The 17300-nt window shown below is 39.9% G+C and overlaps 1 protein-coding gene across 2 annotated transcripts in view; it reads left to right on the forward strand.

The window, feature by feature from the left end:
- The window catches only part of LOC117251915 (sodium- and chloride-dependent GABA transporter ine), a 32496-nt gene that overhangs the window by 7639 nt on the left and 7557 nt on the right, over positions 1-17300 (forward strand). Inside the window, exons 2-11 of one of the 2 annotated variants that reach the window (XM_033618484.2) lie at positions 2182-2301; positions 7858-8068; positions 9510-9642; positions 10136-10270; positions 12358-12461; positions 13473-13597; positions 15203-15315; positions 16619-16759; positions 16888-16987; positions 17185-17285. In XM_033618484.2, the coding sequence (XP_033474375.2) occupies positions 2229-2301; positions 7858-8068; positions 9510-9642; positions 10136-10270; positions 12358-12461; positions 13473-13597; positions 15203-15315; positions 16619-16759; positions 16888-16987; positions 17185-17285 (1236 nt within the window). In that variant the 5' untranslated portion in view covers positions 2182-2228. The remainder of the gene's footprint in view (positions 1-2181; positions 2302-7857; positions 8069-9509; positions 9643-10135; positions 10271-12357; positions 12462-13472; positions 13598-15202; positions 15316-16618; positions 16760-16887; positions 16988-17184; positions 17286-17300) is intronic. The other variant, XM_033618483.2, reaches the window with a different exon arrangement.

Consider the following 17300-nt stretch of genomic DNA (forward strand, 5'->3'; position numbering starts at 1 on the left):
CCTCTAGTGCCATCTACTGGCTGTATTTATGCCATCTTAAAGAACGCTTGGAAGTATGAGGACGTTTACAACGTTTAAAAGAGATGTATGTATTTTAGTACGTAAAGGGAGCATAAATGAGCTTTTTTTTTTTTTAAATTTCAAATTTCAGGTAAGATAAAAACAATGTGTATGGCACATGCAGACATTTGGCACGTAATAGAACACATAGGCTAATTACATCAGTATAATGTCGGGTACATCAAGTCTTGTCAGGATTATTGCAAAATGAAAATAAAAACAAAACAAAGAAAAGAGAAGTAAAGGGTATAAGGCACAGTAAATTCCCTTTTACTCAAGATCAATTAATGACAAGATCAATTAATGGCCGCGGCGTATGGCGGCGGTGTGTGTTGCACTTCTAGTCACTTTTCTTATTTTGTGTTAATTTTAAAGTATTTATGTACAAATCCAAATCTACCAGAAATACGTAAAAACTTGGCAGGGATTTGGACATTCTCATTTTATGTAAGTAAAATTTGCCGATTAGTAGCATAAGATTAATTACAAAGGACAAAGACTTGTAATAATATCCTTCAGACCGACTGTGATGATATGTCCAGTTTTTTCATAGATATATTTCTCAAAATCCCTCCAAAAGACAGATGACACAGGGCAAATACAGAATAAATGTGCAATTGTCTCTGACTCAATCCCACAAAAAGTGCATTTATCATCCAAGTCTGTGAACCTGGAAATTGTGTTGTTACAAGGATAAATGTTATAAATGAGCCTTAACTGTAGGTGACTGTGTCCGCTTACGTCCTCCAATCAGGTTATGTTTTCATCTTGATTGTGTATCTGTTTCTCCAGATATTTCAGGCACAAAATTAGATTTAACTGAAATTCAGTCAGGAGGCAAGTCATTTTCATTTCACAGCGGAACCAGAAATGTTTTTTTAAAATTACCTGTTAATTTCTTAACATTGCGAGATAGAGCATTCATTATTGGAACACCACCAACAAAATGACCATTTATATGTCACTTGCATGCCTCTATGGAAAAAGGTGAACATATTGATTAAGTAATTGATTAGGGACTACTTTAACAACAGCAAAACTATATCAAAACATCCATTTACAAAGTGTCGCACAACTTGTGCAGTATATTCCAAGTCTCATTTATCCATATGTCGTATGCTCAGTATGAACAGAAGCATTTTCACCAAAGCCAAACTTCAATACTGAGGTTTTTTAGTGAAAATGCATGTGTTTGCATGTGTTGGGAAGTACTGAGCATACAACTGGATAGATGAGATTTGGATTATACTGCACGAGTTGTGTGAGAGTTGTAAACAGATGTTTTGATGCACTTTTGTTTTTGTGAAAGTGGTCCCCAATCAATCAAAAAAATCAACATGTTCACTCTTTTCTGTGGAGGCGTGCAGGAAAGACAAAGTTTTCCTCACTAATTTAAAGTAAAACTGTGGGACTAATTGATTTACAAATGGTCATTTTGTATCCGGCTCATGAATCCCATGCTTATCTGTGTATGTGTCTTCAATGCAGATCTGGATCTTAATCTTAATCAATGATCACTTTAGAGGACTTTGTGCTGCATCGTTGGAGTGCTTTCCATTTTCTTGTTTTTATTTAAATGAAATCTGCCCTTTCTGTCTGATAAATTGATTGTCTTCACATGTTGATGGATGGGAACTTGTCGGAAGAACATTTCAATCACTGCTGTAATCACTCTTTGTTGGCCTTTTTGTGTCAAAACTTAAATCATATATCCTCTGAAATTGAGTGAACATTAAAATTTATGTCAGTAAGAAAGAAATCAATAAATCAGTTGAGCCATGAACTGAATATTCTTAAATCTGATTTATCTGAATGATAATTTAGTCAAGTACAGGTGACTGAAGTCTGCATCAGTTCTTTCAAGAAATTGTAAACATCAGGCAAATCATGTGGATCAGTATGATGGGTTGTTTAAAAGCTTTCAGTGCTTGAAAAAAATACCAGGAGGTAGTTGCAAAATTGTAAATCAAAGACATGAATGAAGTGAAACGTGTGGACCCAGAGAGCCACCTGGCAGTCACCTGGCAGATCAAACAAGAGCCCAGCCATCAACAATCAGTACTTATGGGTGTAAATTGAAAATGCTGTCTGTCTTGTTCTAACTTAAATTTTTCTCCATAGTTTTCTTATCTCTTTAAAGACAGAGATTATCTACCCGGTCAAAACGTATGGGTCCTTCACTTGATTTATCGCTCATTTCTTCCTGGTTAATGCTCTGTGCTAAACAAGGGCCAAAAGCAGGTAGTTTTTCTCTGTATGTTCTTTTGAATGATTTCCCTTTGCAACTCAGTGCAGTCTGCTGTGATGAACCTGTGATCCCTGATTTAGATGCCCACAAATATCTATCACAAATCAACAAATATGTCTATGTTTAATTTAGTGCAGTATTCTTAATTAATCACGGCATATAAGTGTATGATTGTAATTTAGATTTTTTCTGCCACTCGTTTGTTGTCTCATTAGTCTAAATGAGGGCATCTCGTGGACAGGTGAGGCATGACAGGGTAATAAACTAATAAAGAAGAGACAGAAGAGAGGACAGCTCCAACTGATTCCCTCCATCTTTGTCAGCTCTGACTTGTTTTTGAGTTTGGCACACTAATATGTTTTGTTAGTCTGAAATGACTTCACCACTTGGAGTGTGTCTGGTGTACCAGTGGAGCAGTCAACCATGTGTAGAGTGAAAGAGGCAAACAGGCAATAACAAAGGAAGGAGCGCTTAACGTGGTCCGTACAGAGTGGTTCTAGCTGATCCTGGAGCTCAGAGGGGGTTTCCTTTGGTCCTGTCATTATGATGACACAGATCTGTTTCTCAGCAGCCTCTCCTTCCATTTTACTACATAGTGACACTGGATCTAGCGGAGCATGGCATTCCAGTCTACAATGAGAAGAGAAAATGTTTTCAGGAGGAAGTTTTTATAAACTGCTGAAAAACAGCAAGCCATTTTGTTCAGTTGACAGTGTTGCTGTCAGTGGGAAAACATGTCTCTATCATTCTCAGATGACAAAGATGGCAATGATAACATGATGCAAAAGATCAAGAATAGGAGTAGTAATAGAAAAAGGAATAGTTGGACCATTTTGGAAATGTACTCATTTGCTTTCTTACCGAGAATCAGCTGAGGAAATTGATGCCACTCTACCTTAGTATGGTAAATATGTAGCTGGGGCTAGCAGCCACTTAGCTTAGCATAAAGAGTGGAAACAGGCGAAACAGCAAGCATGGTTCAGTTCAAAACATGAAGCATAAAAACAATAATTTGCCATTACAGGAAGTTATGTAACGGAATATTTCTTGGCCAGGACTATTCGCCTGGCAAACAGCTGATACTTCAGGAAATTAAGTTTAGAAGTAGAATAAAAACAGCTTGACACATAACCATTTTAAATGGCATATTGTCTTTTTATGCCTCCGCATTGGTGACAGCTGTTGACGGAGGTATTATGTTTCCTGGTTGTCCATCTGTCTGTCCATCCCATTCTCGTATATGCAATATTTGCAATATTTGCGTGCAGTATTTTAAGAACGCCTCGAGGGAATTTCTTCAAATTTGGTACAAACTTCCACTTTGAGTTAAGGATGAGCTAATCAGAATTTGGTGGTCAAAGGTCAGGGTTACTGTGACCTTGCATTCATCTCATTCTTGTAAACACAATATCTCAAGAACGCCTTGAGGGAAAATTTTCAAATTTTCCCAAACATTCACTTAAGGTGTGTTCACACTGGACCTGTTTTTTTCTCGCCCAAGAGAAAAATTGACAGCTACAGAGTGAGAGAACGAAATTTCGCTCGTCGCTTGAGATGAGAAATCCCAGCTGGAGCTGTATTTCACTGGGTCCTGTCGCTTGCAGCTCAACGCTGATTGGCTGCCGTTATCCCGGAATCCCGGGCTTCTCTTCCTATGACTTTTACTAAAAATGTGTCTTGTATGTTTTCTGAAGCCTTTAAGTTACAAAAATGAAACATACTAGACTTCTGAGCATTTATACCTCTGACCGCGGCATTATACATTTTGATACATAGGTAGGCTATACATATTGCAAAACTCTGTAAAAGTACACCAAAGCATACATTTTCTTTTCCAAATATTTTATTACACAAAAGATGAAGAAATTATGATTTTTTTAAAAACTATTTTGGCAAATACATACAAAATCCTCCCGCTCCTCACTCCAGGCAGCTCCAACTCCGCTCACATGCTCTGACTCAGGCATCAGAGCCTCTGCGCTACAGCGATAGATGCATTGGCGCTGTCTGTGGTGCGTAACACTAGGACTGCCGGGATTACAGCGCTCCTCCAAGCGCCGCAACATATGTAACTTCATTGTTTATGTTGTCCGTGTGCTCAGAAGCACACCAAAAATGCATTTGAGTAATTTCCAAGAAGTTATGATAAAATAAAAAAAAATATTACAGACTATAGAATAGGACTGACAACCTCTCCAATGTCTCATGTCAATTAATTAACACTATTTGTCGGCTTTTCATAATTCCTTTTTTTTTTTTTGTTGCCACTGCGCTGCTGTTGCGCCGTGTCTCCAGTTGAAAGTGGTGATTTGCTAAATACATTCTACAGTAAGAAGTTAGATTAACTTTTGGTCTATAATATTGTTGGCTATATTACGCTTTTTTTGCTTTCTTACCGAGAATCAGCTGAGGAAATTGATGCCACTCTACCTTAGTATGGTAAATATGGAGCTGGGGCTAGCAGCCACTTAGCTTAGCATAAAGAGTGGAAACAGGCGAAACAGCAAGCATGGTTCAGTTCAAAACATGAAGCATAAAAACAATAATTTGCCATTACAGGAAGTTATGTAACGGACTATTTCTTGGCCAGGACTATTCGCCTGGCAAACAGCTGATACTTCAGGAAATTAAGTTTAGAAGTAGAATAAAAACAGCTTGACACATAACCATTTTAAATGGCATATTGTCTTTTTATGCCTCCGCATTGGTGACAGCTGTTGACGGAGGTATTATGTTTCCTGGTTGTCCATCTGTCTGTCCATCCCATTCTCGTATATGCAATATTTGCAATATTTGCGTGCAGTATTTTAAGAACGCCTCGAGGGAATTTCTTCAAATTTGGTACAAACTTCCACTTTGAGTTAAGGATGAGCTAATCAGAATTTGGTGGTCAAAGGTCAGGGTTACTGTGACCTTGCATTCATCTCATTCTTGTAAACACAATATCTCAAGAACGCCTTGAGGGAAAATTTTCAAATTTTCCCAAACATTCACTTAAGGTGTGTTCACACTGGACCTGTTTTTTTTTTCGCCCAAGAGAAAAATTGCTTGGGCTCCAAGCAACAGCTACAGAGTGAGAGAACGAAATTTCGCTCGTCGCTTGAGATGAGAAATCCCAGCTGGAGCTGTATTTCACTGGGTCCTGTCGCTTGCAGCTCAATGCTGATTGGCTGCCGTTATCCCGGAATCCCGGGCTTCTCTTCCTATGACTTTTACTAAAAATGTGTCTTGTATGTTTTCTGAAGCCTTTAAGTTACAAAAATGAAACATACTAGACTTCTGAGCATTTATACCTCTGACCGCGGCATTATACATTTTGATACATAGGTAGGCTATACATATTGCAAAACTCTGTAAAAGTACACCAAAGCATACATTTTCTTTTCCAAATATTTTATTACACAAAAAATTAAGAAATTATGATTTTTTAAAAACTATTTTGGCAAATACATACAAAATCCTCCCGCTCCTCGCTCCAGGCAGCTCCAACTCCGCTCACATGCTCTGACTCAGGCATCAGAGCCTCTGCGCTACAGCGATAGATGCATTGGCGCTGTCTGTGGTGCGTAACACTAGGACTGCCAGGATTACAGCGCTCCTCCAAGCGCCGCAACATATGTAACTTCATTGTTTATGTTGTCCGTGTGCTCAGAAGCACACCAAAAATGCATTTGAGTAATTTCCAAGAAGTTATGATAAAATAAAAAAAAAAATTACAGACTATAGAATAGGACTGACAACCTCTCCAATGTCTCATGTCAATTAATTAACACTATTTGTCGGCTTTTCATAATTCCTTTTTTTTTTTTTTTTTGTTGCCGCTGCGCTGCTGTTGCGCAGTGTCTCCAGTTGAAAGTGGTTCAGCGGCAGTCCCACTGGCTGGCGCGGTCACTGTTGAGGTTCGTTTTTTATTATTAACAAAATGTTTTTTTTATTGACTGTATGAATGATTTTGTATTCAAATAAATATTTGGAAACAAAAATGTATGCTTTGGTGTACTTTTACAGAGTTTTGCAATATGTATAGCCACCTGTAGGGCCTATGTATCAAAATATATAACTTTCAGCAGCGGTCTGCCGCGGTCAGAGGTATAAATGCTCAGAAGTGTAGTGTGTTTCATTTTTGTAACTTAAAGGCTTCAGAAAACATACAAGACACATTTTTAGTAAAAGTCATAGGAAGAGAAGCTTGTAGGTTTTATCTAAACAGAGTTATTTGCATTATAAAAACCATCGTGGCGGCTCTAGGACAAGTGCACTTACATTGATCACTTCCATAAAATAAAACGAGAAATTGGAGAAGACTGAAACAACTGTTAAAATTAAATTATGGAACTGATCACAGATGTATTGTCTCTGTGTGTTTTTACATCTATTGTTGCTTTTAATTTGCAGCTATACTTTTAATGAAGCTGACATGTCATGACAGTCAAGTCAACTCACCGCAACATCTTAATGTAAAATCCAGCGCTTGGGCAGTGACTTGCAGCATCAGAAACCAACCAAAAAGGTGTCCTTTAACATTGGCATGTCGTGGCAGGTTGCTGTTATAGTTTAATGGAGCCCAACAGGCTCAGGGGGAAATGCGGCGGGACAAGGACGAAAGTTAAGGTGGCGAAAGTCCCACTGGGGCTTCTAAGCAGATTTTGCTATCTTAGGACACAGCCAGGCTAACTGTTTCCCCCTGTTTCCATTCTTTGTGCTAAGCTAAGCTAACCGTTTGTTACCTCCAGCTACAGATTTACCATACAAGAGAGAGTGGTTTCAATCTTCTCATCTACCTCTCAGCAACTCAGTGAATAAGCATATTTCCCAAAATGTCAAACTATTTCTTTAAACATTGATAATATTGATTTTATATTTGCATTGGATAGTAGCCTACAAAAAGTAGTGCTGAAACCAACAGTGAAATTTGTCTTACAGAGGACACCTCATGGGTGGTTTTTCCTGTATTTAAAGTTGTTTAGGTTTAGTCCTTCATGTTCACACCCTACTGACATGCACAGTAAGGAGCCTCTACCTGCTCTAGAGGCCAAGCTTTTTAGTTGAGTCATTGCTCTGAATTCTCTGAGGTGGAGACAGGTGACACACCTGTGGTACACACAGACACGCAAACTGAAATCTGACACACAGCTAAGGACCAGAGGTGTTGATAAACTGAATAATTTACATTTGTTGCAGGATTTTGATCTCACCTTTATCCGTTTGGTCAAGAGCCTGTTACATTCACAGGCCAAAATGACACAGTGGAATTTCTAATCCATTGCTCCAGGAATGCCTTTTATCTGCGGCCCAGTTTGCTTGACTTTGTCTTGGCCACCACTGACCAGTCATTAACCCACAATGCTCTCTCTGCTGTCTATCTTTAAGTGAGATGTAGACTATACCCATAATCCTGGGCTCAAATAATTGACACTTCACAGCAGAAAATGGAGTATGAGGTGACAGTTTTAAGAAGTAAAGTGTACAGCTTCTTCCCCATAGATGGCATCCTCTTTGCGGAGTTGTCTCTTACTTTGTGTTCTCTATCCCTACGTGTGACTCTGCAGGTGTTGGTCTGGCCACAGTTGTTATCTCCTTTGTGTTCTCCACGTACTACAATGTGCTCATGAGCTGGGCACTTTACTATTTCTTCAACTCGTTCGAATCAACCCTCCCCTGGACTTCCTGCAACAACACCTGGAATCTTGCTGAAAATTGTTCCAGTGGTTTCCCTGGCAACGCCACCCACCTGCAGTCTGCCAGCCAGCAGTTCTTTGAGTGAGAAATGCATTTTCAGCTGCTTATGTCACTACTCCATCTGTCTTTTTTTACTGGAGGAATTAACCCTAATTAACACTGTAATGTTTTCCTAAAGGCACTGAAAACGTTTTCTTAATCATCTTACTATAAAGCAAAGTGGGTTTTACACAAACATTTATGCCAAAGTTTTGGTAAATTCACAGAAGAGATTTCTGTATTTGTTTTTGTTTGGAAAAATGTGACCTGACATACTTTTGTACACGGTTTTGTTAATGGTTTAGCAAATTTAACTGACAACTGTAGGGTTGTCTGCCAATTAAATCTGACCACACCTCACCCACACAGCCCTGATGACGCAGATTAATTGAGCTTTGAGTGTTAAACTCTTGATAAAGAATACCTAATTATTTTTTGCCGAACAGTAAAGGAATACTTCAGCCACAAAATGATAATTAGTACATCAATTACTCTCCCTGTATTACATTGAACCAGTGAAAACAATTCTCAGAAAAAGAAGAGACTCATTTTTTATCGAGATGATATATATTTAAGGAGGGTGATGAAGCCATAGAGGAATAGGGAACCCCCCAGGGTGTACTGATGGTGATAGAGGTGGTGAAGATGAGATGATATGAAGATGTGAAGAAGATGGAGAAGTGCTGATGATGTGGATGAGGAGAAGAATGGGCTTTGGGTGAGCTCCTCTTGGACTCTGGATACGATGGCTGGAGGTGGACAGGGCGGAGCAGGTTGTGACAGTTCTGCCTAAAATGACAGCTGATTTAAAATTTGGAAGTAGCATCCCAATTGGCTGATTGAGATAGTGGCGAAGTTTGATTGGAAAACTAGAAGAGTGAACATAGTCAACTGATTGGAGGCAGCAGCGAAAGTGGGATAAAGAAAATTGTGAATGGAAGAAGCATAAAGAAAGTCTTCCTAAATTGAGCTTACGCTAAGCTTCATATAAAAGAATTTGCATACAAACTCTCACCAACCAGTGCCGTATACTCCTAGTCTCATTTATCCATAAATGCTCAGCACTTTCCAAACACTTGTGCCTGACTTAGCCTGCCTGGGCAAGCCCATACGTTTGAATTCTGCTTGTGCAGTCTATTGAGCAGAGTTAAAATGCATGCGCATTGTCATGTGAGGGTTTTTTAAAGGATGTTTTCATATATATGCTGTTGTTAAACACGGGTCCCATGACTTCAATTCACCAAATAATTTCTCTGATTTCTGATTATCTGTTCACCGTGGAGGTATGCTATGAAATCAAAGTTTTCTTCATCGTATCATGGAGTGAGTAAATGATGTACAAATGGTGATACTGTGGTAAATTTTTCCTTTAAACTTGAAGTTTAAGCATCCAGGCCAGGGACTTCAATGATACAAGCATTGAATACTGTTGCACTTTGTATTTTCACACTTCTTTTTCTGGTTTTTTTTTTTTTTTTTCCAGTCACAGACTTTTGCAGAAAACCAGTGGCATTGAAGAGACTGGCGGCATCCGCTGGGAACTCTTTGGCTATCTCATTATTTCATGGGTCATCGTGTATTTATGCATATTTAAAGGAGTCAAATCCACTGGCAAGGTCAGAACAGCGGCTGCTTTTCTGCAAGATATGTCTATGCTTAGTGGTTATTATGCTTAATGTTGTGTCTGCCCCAGTTTTTTATTTAATTCTTTGAAAACCTTCTGTCCATTGAGATTTTATCACAGTTAATGTTTGTAATATAGCAATGTCAGAGATAAAGACAGGAACATTTATAGACAAGGAGGTCATTTTTGTGCTGATTACAGACATATAGTCAAACGTTTGCTCAGCAAATTCAGAATCAGGACATGATGAAATTAAACAGAGAAGAGCTTTGAAATTGGGAATTCTACCAATATGCATGTTTCTTTATACAGTTTTATGTGACATATATTTTGACCTGACTTGATGAAATAAGCGTGAGATATTTCCTTGATCATTCACATGTGTTACTGAAAACAGGCCACAGCAGCTCAACTGTTGCAACCCCATGTACACAACTCACCAGCACATTAATCAATTTCTGCTTCTCGCTGTTTGTGTCACACAGGTTGTGTATTTCACTGCCGTATTTCCGTACTTCATTCTGTTTGCCCTGCTCATTAATAATGTGCAGCTTCCCGGGGCCAAGAATGGTATCCTCTACTTTGTGACACCTGTCTGGAACAAACTGTTTGAAGTGAAGGTGAGACTCTGTTAATGAATGAGTGAGAAATGTAGGCTAACCCGTAAGACTTTGGTTACACATTGGCATCAGATACGTAAAAGGAAACTTTTAGTTGTTTAGATCAAATAAACTATTGTGTTGGACAGTATCAAATGCATATTTAATTTGTCTGCATAGGTCAGAGAGCAAGGAATTTGATGCAGATATTCCTTTTCCTAGACTGAAACCTCTTTTTCAGTGAGTAGGCTTTTATCTTGTGTTTGCTCAAGCTCTAAACTCAGCAAAAGCCAGAACTGCAAAAGGGAAGAGAGGAAGAGATCACTGCAGAAATGAGCTCAATAAACAGCTGAGGTTGTACGGGCATCTTAGAAAGTGAATAATTTGGCTTTGAAGATTTTAGGGACGGCTACCATCATAAAATTTCAGGACAGAAAGCAGGAGCTTCAAGACTGTCCGAATAACCTAGTTCGACTGCAGCTGGGTCAGTCTTGACCCCTCAGTAGCTCAAGGAAAAATAAGCTGGACACTTAACAAGGTGAGTGTGGTCCAGCTTAAGGCCCAGACACACCAAACAGATGAAGGCTGACTGTTGCGTCCTGTCCTCTCATGTCACCTGTGTCAAAAAGTTTTACTTGAACACAATGCAAAAATTACAGCCAATGGCCAGCTAGCACATACTACATTCTGCACCTGCGTGAGAGGAAATAGAAAAGGGAAACTAGAACTAGAAACTAGAAGACAGACAAGATGGATTTATGCTGCTAGGCACATTAACCCAATTACTGTGCACTAGTGAACAATATCCCAAACAGATATGAGGTGTTCCTGCTGATGAACTTGATGGCTGAAAAGTCATCTTAGCTCATATAACAAGTTTGTTCTGACCTCACACCCTCTTGACTTTAGCCGTTTGTTTGCTTCCCTTACTTACATTTCTCTTTTGTGCATTGAGTTGAACTCTTGGGGAAAAAAAACTTGAGCGACAGATGCTCACTGATGGCCCAACTTTGAATCATGGCCCATTGTCGACTAGGTGTGTCAGTGCCCTTAGGTTTAGCAATGTAAAATAGCACACAAATGTTAGGGCTTATTTCTCATCTTTAGTATTTCTCTAACATGAAATATAATATAAGATAAGATAAGATAAGATAAGATAAGATACACCTTTATTGATCCCACAATTGAGAAATTCCAGTGTTACAGCAGTCAAGGGGAAAGAGCAGTCCAGTCCAGTCCAGTTTATTGTTAAGATGAACACCTGGGTACTTATAAGATGTCACCATCTCAATGTCCTTTCCCTGGATGTTCACCGGTGTTGGGGGGAGGAGTCTGCACCTGCGGAAATCCACCATCAGCTCTTTGGTTTTCCCCACGTTGATCTGAAGGTGGTTCCTCAGGCACCAGTCCACAAAGTCCTGGTTCAGTTCTCTGTACTCCCTGTCGTTCCCACCTGTGATGAGGCAGACTATGGCAGAGTCGTCAGAGAACTTCTGCAGATGACAGGTGGGGGTATCATATGAAAACTCTGCAGTGTAGAGGGTGAAGAGGAACGGCGCCAGCACCGTCCCCTGTGGCGCCCCCGTACTGCAGACAACCAAGTCCGATACACAATCCTGGGTCCTGACATACTGCGGCCGGTCCGTGAGGTAGTCCAGGATCCAGGATGTGAGGTGATTAGCCACCCCTATGTGCTCCAGTTTGTCCCTCAGAAGTGCAGGCTGTATGGTGGTGAAAGCGCTGGAGAAGTCAAAGAACATGATTCTCACAGAGCTTCTGGGGGGGGATGAGTGGTATGCCTCCGTGGTGTTGGCATAAAATAAATCCAGTGTTTAATTGTCTCTGGTGTGGCAGGAAACATACTGGCTGGAGGTGGGCAGGGTTGTGGAAGAACAGGCATGGTTGAATATTCTTCACTAAATGTGATATTAACACATTTTTAAAAGTTAAGGGTCACAAAAAACAGGTAAAACACTCAAAAACACTTGAATAATGTTTTGTTCTTGAAATTCATTTAGAGTAAAACGCTGATGTGGAAAATAGTTTTCCAGGGCCTTTAAAACTACACTGAAGTTAATCTGCATGCTCTCCTTTATCTCCATCTCCAGGTGTGGGTTAATGCAGCTGCCCAGGTGTTTAATTCCATTGGAATAGCATTTGGCTCCATGATTTCAATGGCTAGTTACAACAAGTTCAACAACAACATTCTCAGGTAAAGATTTAATATTGTCTGTTTGGAAAACCTGTACTGTGTCTTTGATTATGAATATACAGTCCATATCAACTTTGGAGGTTTCTTATTGGTTCCCTCAGTGTACAATAGGTATACAAAGGTATGAGATTTTAATGGTATGATAACTGTCTCAGAAAGCATCAGAGTTTAAGTTTTACATAATTTGTCTTCATCTTCTTCTTCTTTTTCCTCTTCATTGTAATTGATACCATTGATACCCACAATAACTGGTACACTGCTACAGCCCTAGTTTACATATTAGGGCGCCATCAGAGACTCACAAAAATACAACTGATGCACTTAACTAAAAATGCAATAAATACTTACCCTTTACCACAATAAACTTGACAGTGTGTCGTGAGTTGAACAGCAGTGCTCTCAGTTGTCTACGCTGTAAGAGCAGCTTTCATGATCCGGCTGTTTTGCTCACAGCAGGAGAGGAACAAAGAGGACAATTGTTTATGGAAGAAGCTCCATGTTTGGTCTTCTCTCTTTTTTTTTCTTTTTTTTCTTTTTTTTTTTTACATTTGCTTTGACGTCTGCGTGCCTATCAGCTTCAGCTGTTCTCCACAAAGGTTACTCCCATCCTGCAGAGAACTGAAATGAACCCTGTCTGCCAGACTCAGCACTATCCAAACAGCTGTCCAGGGAGAAATTGAGAAATGAATAATTACTAGTTTACTTTAGAACAAGGAGGATGTTGTTATACAGTAGCCTATATGGAGGTCATGAAGCTTTGGGCTGTGGGACTCAGGAAACAGAAACCCTTAACCAATCTACTTTATTTACCTGCCACGGACACTATCCAATTTTCACAATTTCCAATATTTATAGTTTCTGACAAACTGAGGGCTCATTGATCCAGTGCAAAAATGTAAGACACTCGTCTTGATGATCAATGGCTGCTTCATGATTTTCTACCGTTGTTCTCCTGAGTTTCTTGGATCCTGTAACTACACTAACATTATTTATTTCCTCCTCCTCTCCCAGGGATGCATTAATTGTGTCGATTACCAATTCATTCACCAGTATCCTGGCTGGCTTTGTGATCTTCTCAGCCATTGGCTACATGGCTCACACACATAACCTACCAGTGGACAACATAGCTACAGATGGTAAGCATCAAGCCTGAGAAGACCATCGCACCACAGTCTCAGAGAGTTGTTTTATTTTAATGATTGAAGGGAAGTGTTGCAGAAATAGAGATGGATATACAAACTGTGTTTTTCTTTCATCCTCCTGGGAGCATTTTTTCTTGTTTTCCATGGAAAAACAAGACAGATTTCAAGATGTGCACATCTGCCTTGAATATCTGAATTGTGCAGGTTACTTAAAGATATATAGTGAAAGTCTACAATTTCTTGAAACTGCACACGTTCAGTTTCCTCATCTCGAGGTATACTACTTGGCCTGTTGTGAAATGTCTTGTTGTGCTCTGGAGAAGCTTCATAAAGTTCAAAAAGTATCCCTGATGATGTCATTAGGGGTTTCTCAACTTGGGCATGAGAAAAAGACTTCAATATGAAACCAGTGTTACAATCTGGATGTGACAGGTTTGAACAAGATCGGTCGGTCCCTTGTTATTTCAGCACAATATTAAATTGCTTGAGTTATAGACACATGTAGATGAACACTATTTTCTGTGTGTGTGTGTGTGTGTGTGTGTGTGTGTGTGTGTACAGGATTAAAAAAACACAGAGGGAGTTTTGGCTCTGGCAACCAAATGCTAAAATTAAATTAGAGCTTTGTCTGTTAAGTACTGTATTATTCAAAACTGAGACAGCTTGTGTTCAGTTGCTGGGACAGATAAGGATCCTGTGAGGTGATCAAAACACTATATCCCTGTCAGCTCTAATTGCTCTGTTGAATGACTGCCACCTGATCTCACCCTCCTGAAAACATGTTTGGCTGATCATTGGTTAAATTTTCTTCAGAAGAGTAATGGTAGCTATCAGTGGCCTCTCATTGTATTTTCTGTATGCGTCCGGCATCTTTTCAAAAGCAATATCTCTAAATCATTTCAGTGTTTGAGTTTCAGCGCAGTGACTACACTGCAGCTGCAGGATTGGTGGGATGCAACCTGCAATTAATCTTTAAAGGCACTGCATTGTGTTTAAATGTCAAACTGACTTTAAACAAGTCAATGAGGTTTATGAGTGTTCTGTGATAAATATTTGCCAGCCGCAACAGTGGGGCTGGTATTGTTTTCACCTTTTGAGCCAGAGCGTGTTTAGTCACGGCAAAATGTGGTCCCAGGGGCCCCTGTTGTAATAGGAACTACCACAGAGGCTCTTGTGAGTATTGCCCACTTGTCTGTCTGTCTGTCGTGAAAAAAAAAACCGTGAAAGTTTGTTTAACTTGTGTTAACCACAGACCTTATTTTAGTGACTTTGAGATGTGGGAACTGAAGTGCTAACTGCTAACTCATCTAGGTTTTGTGACTCATTCCTTCACCACTCAGTTGAAGATGAAATAAAACTTAATTGATCCAGACTAAACTGCGGCTACTTTGGATGTAGCCTACAGAAGCAGTTAGGCTTTTCAGGAATTATTTGACATCTTGGGAAATTGCTTTCACAGTTAATATTTAGCAGAAGCCAGAAGCTGGTTGGTTTAGCTTAGCATGAAAACTGGGGCTAACAGCCTGACTTTGTTGTTGAACATTTGTGTGCATGTGTATCTTAAAATGTTAACAACACCTTTACTGTGTCATGTTTCAGGTCCTGGTTTGGTGTTTGTTGTGTACCCTGAAGTCCTCTCCACCATGCCTGTCTTTCAGCTGTGGGCCCCTCTGTTCTTCTTTATGCTGCTGTGTCTTGGCCTGGACAGTCAGGTAAAGATCTCTTATACTCATATAAACACTGTGACTGGACTTTAGTTGGTCAGAAGGCTGGCTTCCTAATTGGGAAATAGGGGAAGATTTTAGGTGCTATATTGCAGGCAACTGGACTTGTCTGAGTGTCTTGGAGACGTTTCACCCCTCATCCAGGCTCTTTAACTTCTAACTGACTTATGGGGACCCGCAGGCCTGAAACCCTGTGTGGGTGTGAGCTCTGTGTCTTGTTGACTCACCTGGCTATCCTGTAGGTTTATAGGGTTAGATGGGTCCAGGTGTGAATAGGTGTTAAGTTGTTTGGAGAGGGAACTCAGGACTGCATTGCAGGTGAGTCATTCATGGTGTAGTAGGCACCACCTCTGTTTAATGATGTTTGTTCCAGTGATGTATGTCGATTCTTTCATGCTTCTTTCAAACCCTCTGTTTTCTCTGGCCAAGATGTGTACAGTACTGCCCTCAAATGAATGTCCCTTCTCCTTCAGATGTAAATAGACAGCTGAGTCGTGACCTGAGGAGCTCGCTCTCCTGTACACAGGAAAGCCAGCTCCTCAGGAGGGCCAGCGAATGTTTATCATCATAGTTTAGCATGTTAGCATGCCAACATTTGCTAAACATCACTAAGCAAAAAATGTCAGTTGTGCAGGTATTCAGTCATAAACATATGTATTAAAGAAATTTAAATTTTCGTTTTGATGATGGTCAAAATCTGTTGTCCATCTGTATACTAAACATTAATATTTAAAAACCACTCATATTGTACTATGGCTAAATACCCCACAATGTTTTCATCTCTAGCTCTTTATGTTGGCTGCACACATTTGTCTTGAACAACCAATATCGGTTTTAAGGGTGTGGTCACACATGAGTGAAACAGGGCAAATAAAGCATTTTTTTCCTGGTGGCAAAACAATTTTTCAACTTTTGTGAACTCGGCGAGGTTGCAGCCTCAACCAACAGCAAAGAAGTAGGAGACATTGATTGTAGCCATGTTTAACCAGCTGATAGTGTATTATACTGGCCATGAAAAATACATTTGCCCCCATGAGAGCTGCTGCCTGACTGACAGTAAGCTGTGAGAAATATCGCCTCGGCAAGGGATGGTCACTTGCGTCCATTAGCTCATGTGTGACCATGCACATGCAACTCTTTTCACACCCATGGCTGTTGTCATGGTTACCCAGCTCTTTGCACAGTCTCATAATTGCACCCCAAACAAAGATGCAAAAATGTCTCAAAGTCATAATTTTTTATTGAGTAAATGGGAGTAGTATTTTATATATGTTTTTTCTGTGTGCCACAGTTTGCCACAGTTGAGGTGGCTGTAACATTCATAAAAGATGAGTTTGGAGCCCAAATTCTACGTTTCCTCAAGAGAGAAGAGCTGCTGGTCCTGGCTGTGTGCATCATTGGCTTCATCCTGGGTATCCCTCATGTTACCAAGGTACAGTATGTAACAGTGAAACTATTTTCTTTCTCAGAGAAACACATCTGAGGATATTTTGTAGCCTACATGTATCAAAAGTGAAAGTTTTGTCATTTTTATCTTCCTCTCTTCCCCCTCCTGCACAGGGAGGTATTTATGTGTTTCAGCTGATGGACCACTACACTGCTGTGGTCTCCCTCATGTTCCTGGCTTTCTTTGAAGTTGTCGCTGTCTGCTGGATCTTTGGTAAGATCCACATGATGTTCATAAGTTCAAACCTAGAGGGCCTATTTCTGGTAAACTCTAAAGACCTGTAAGCCACCAGGATTTGCTGTTGTTGGTTAATTGTTAAACTGAACTCTAAACATCTTCCATATCCACAATAGAAAGAAACCTGTTTAATTATCTCAAGTGTTTAATCAGCTCTTGTCTTTTCCCATTAGGTGTCCCACGCATCTGCTTGATGGTCAAGAGGATGCAAGGAAAAACTCCAAACATATACTTTCGTCTCTGTTGGCTGGTGCTCTGTCCTATGTTGGTGCTGGTAAGTTTTAAACAG

Source organism: Epinephelus lanceolatus, chromosome 9 (assembly GCF_041903045.1).
Source record: "Epinephelus lanceolatus isolate andai-2023 chromosome 9, ASM4190304v1, whole genome shotgun sequence".
Taxonomy (NCBI): domain Eukaryota; kingdom Metazoa; phylum Chordata; class Actinopteri; order Perciformes; family Serranidae; genus Epinephelus; species Epinephelus lanceolatus.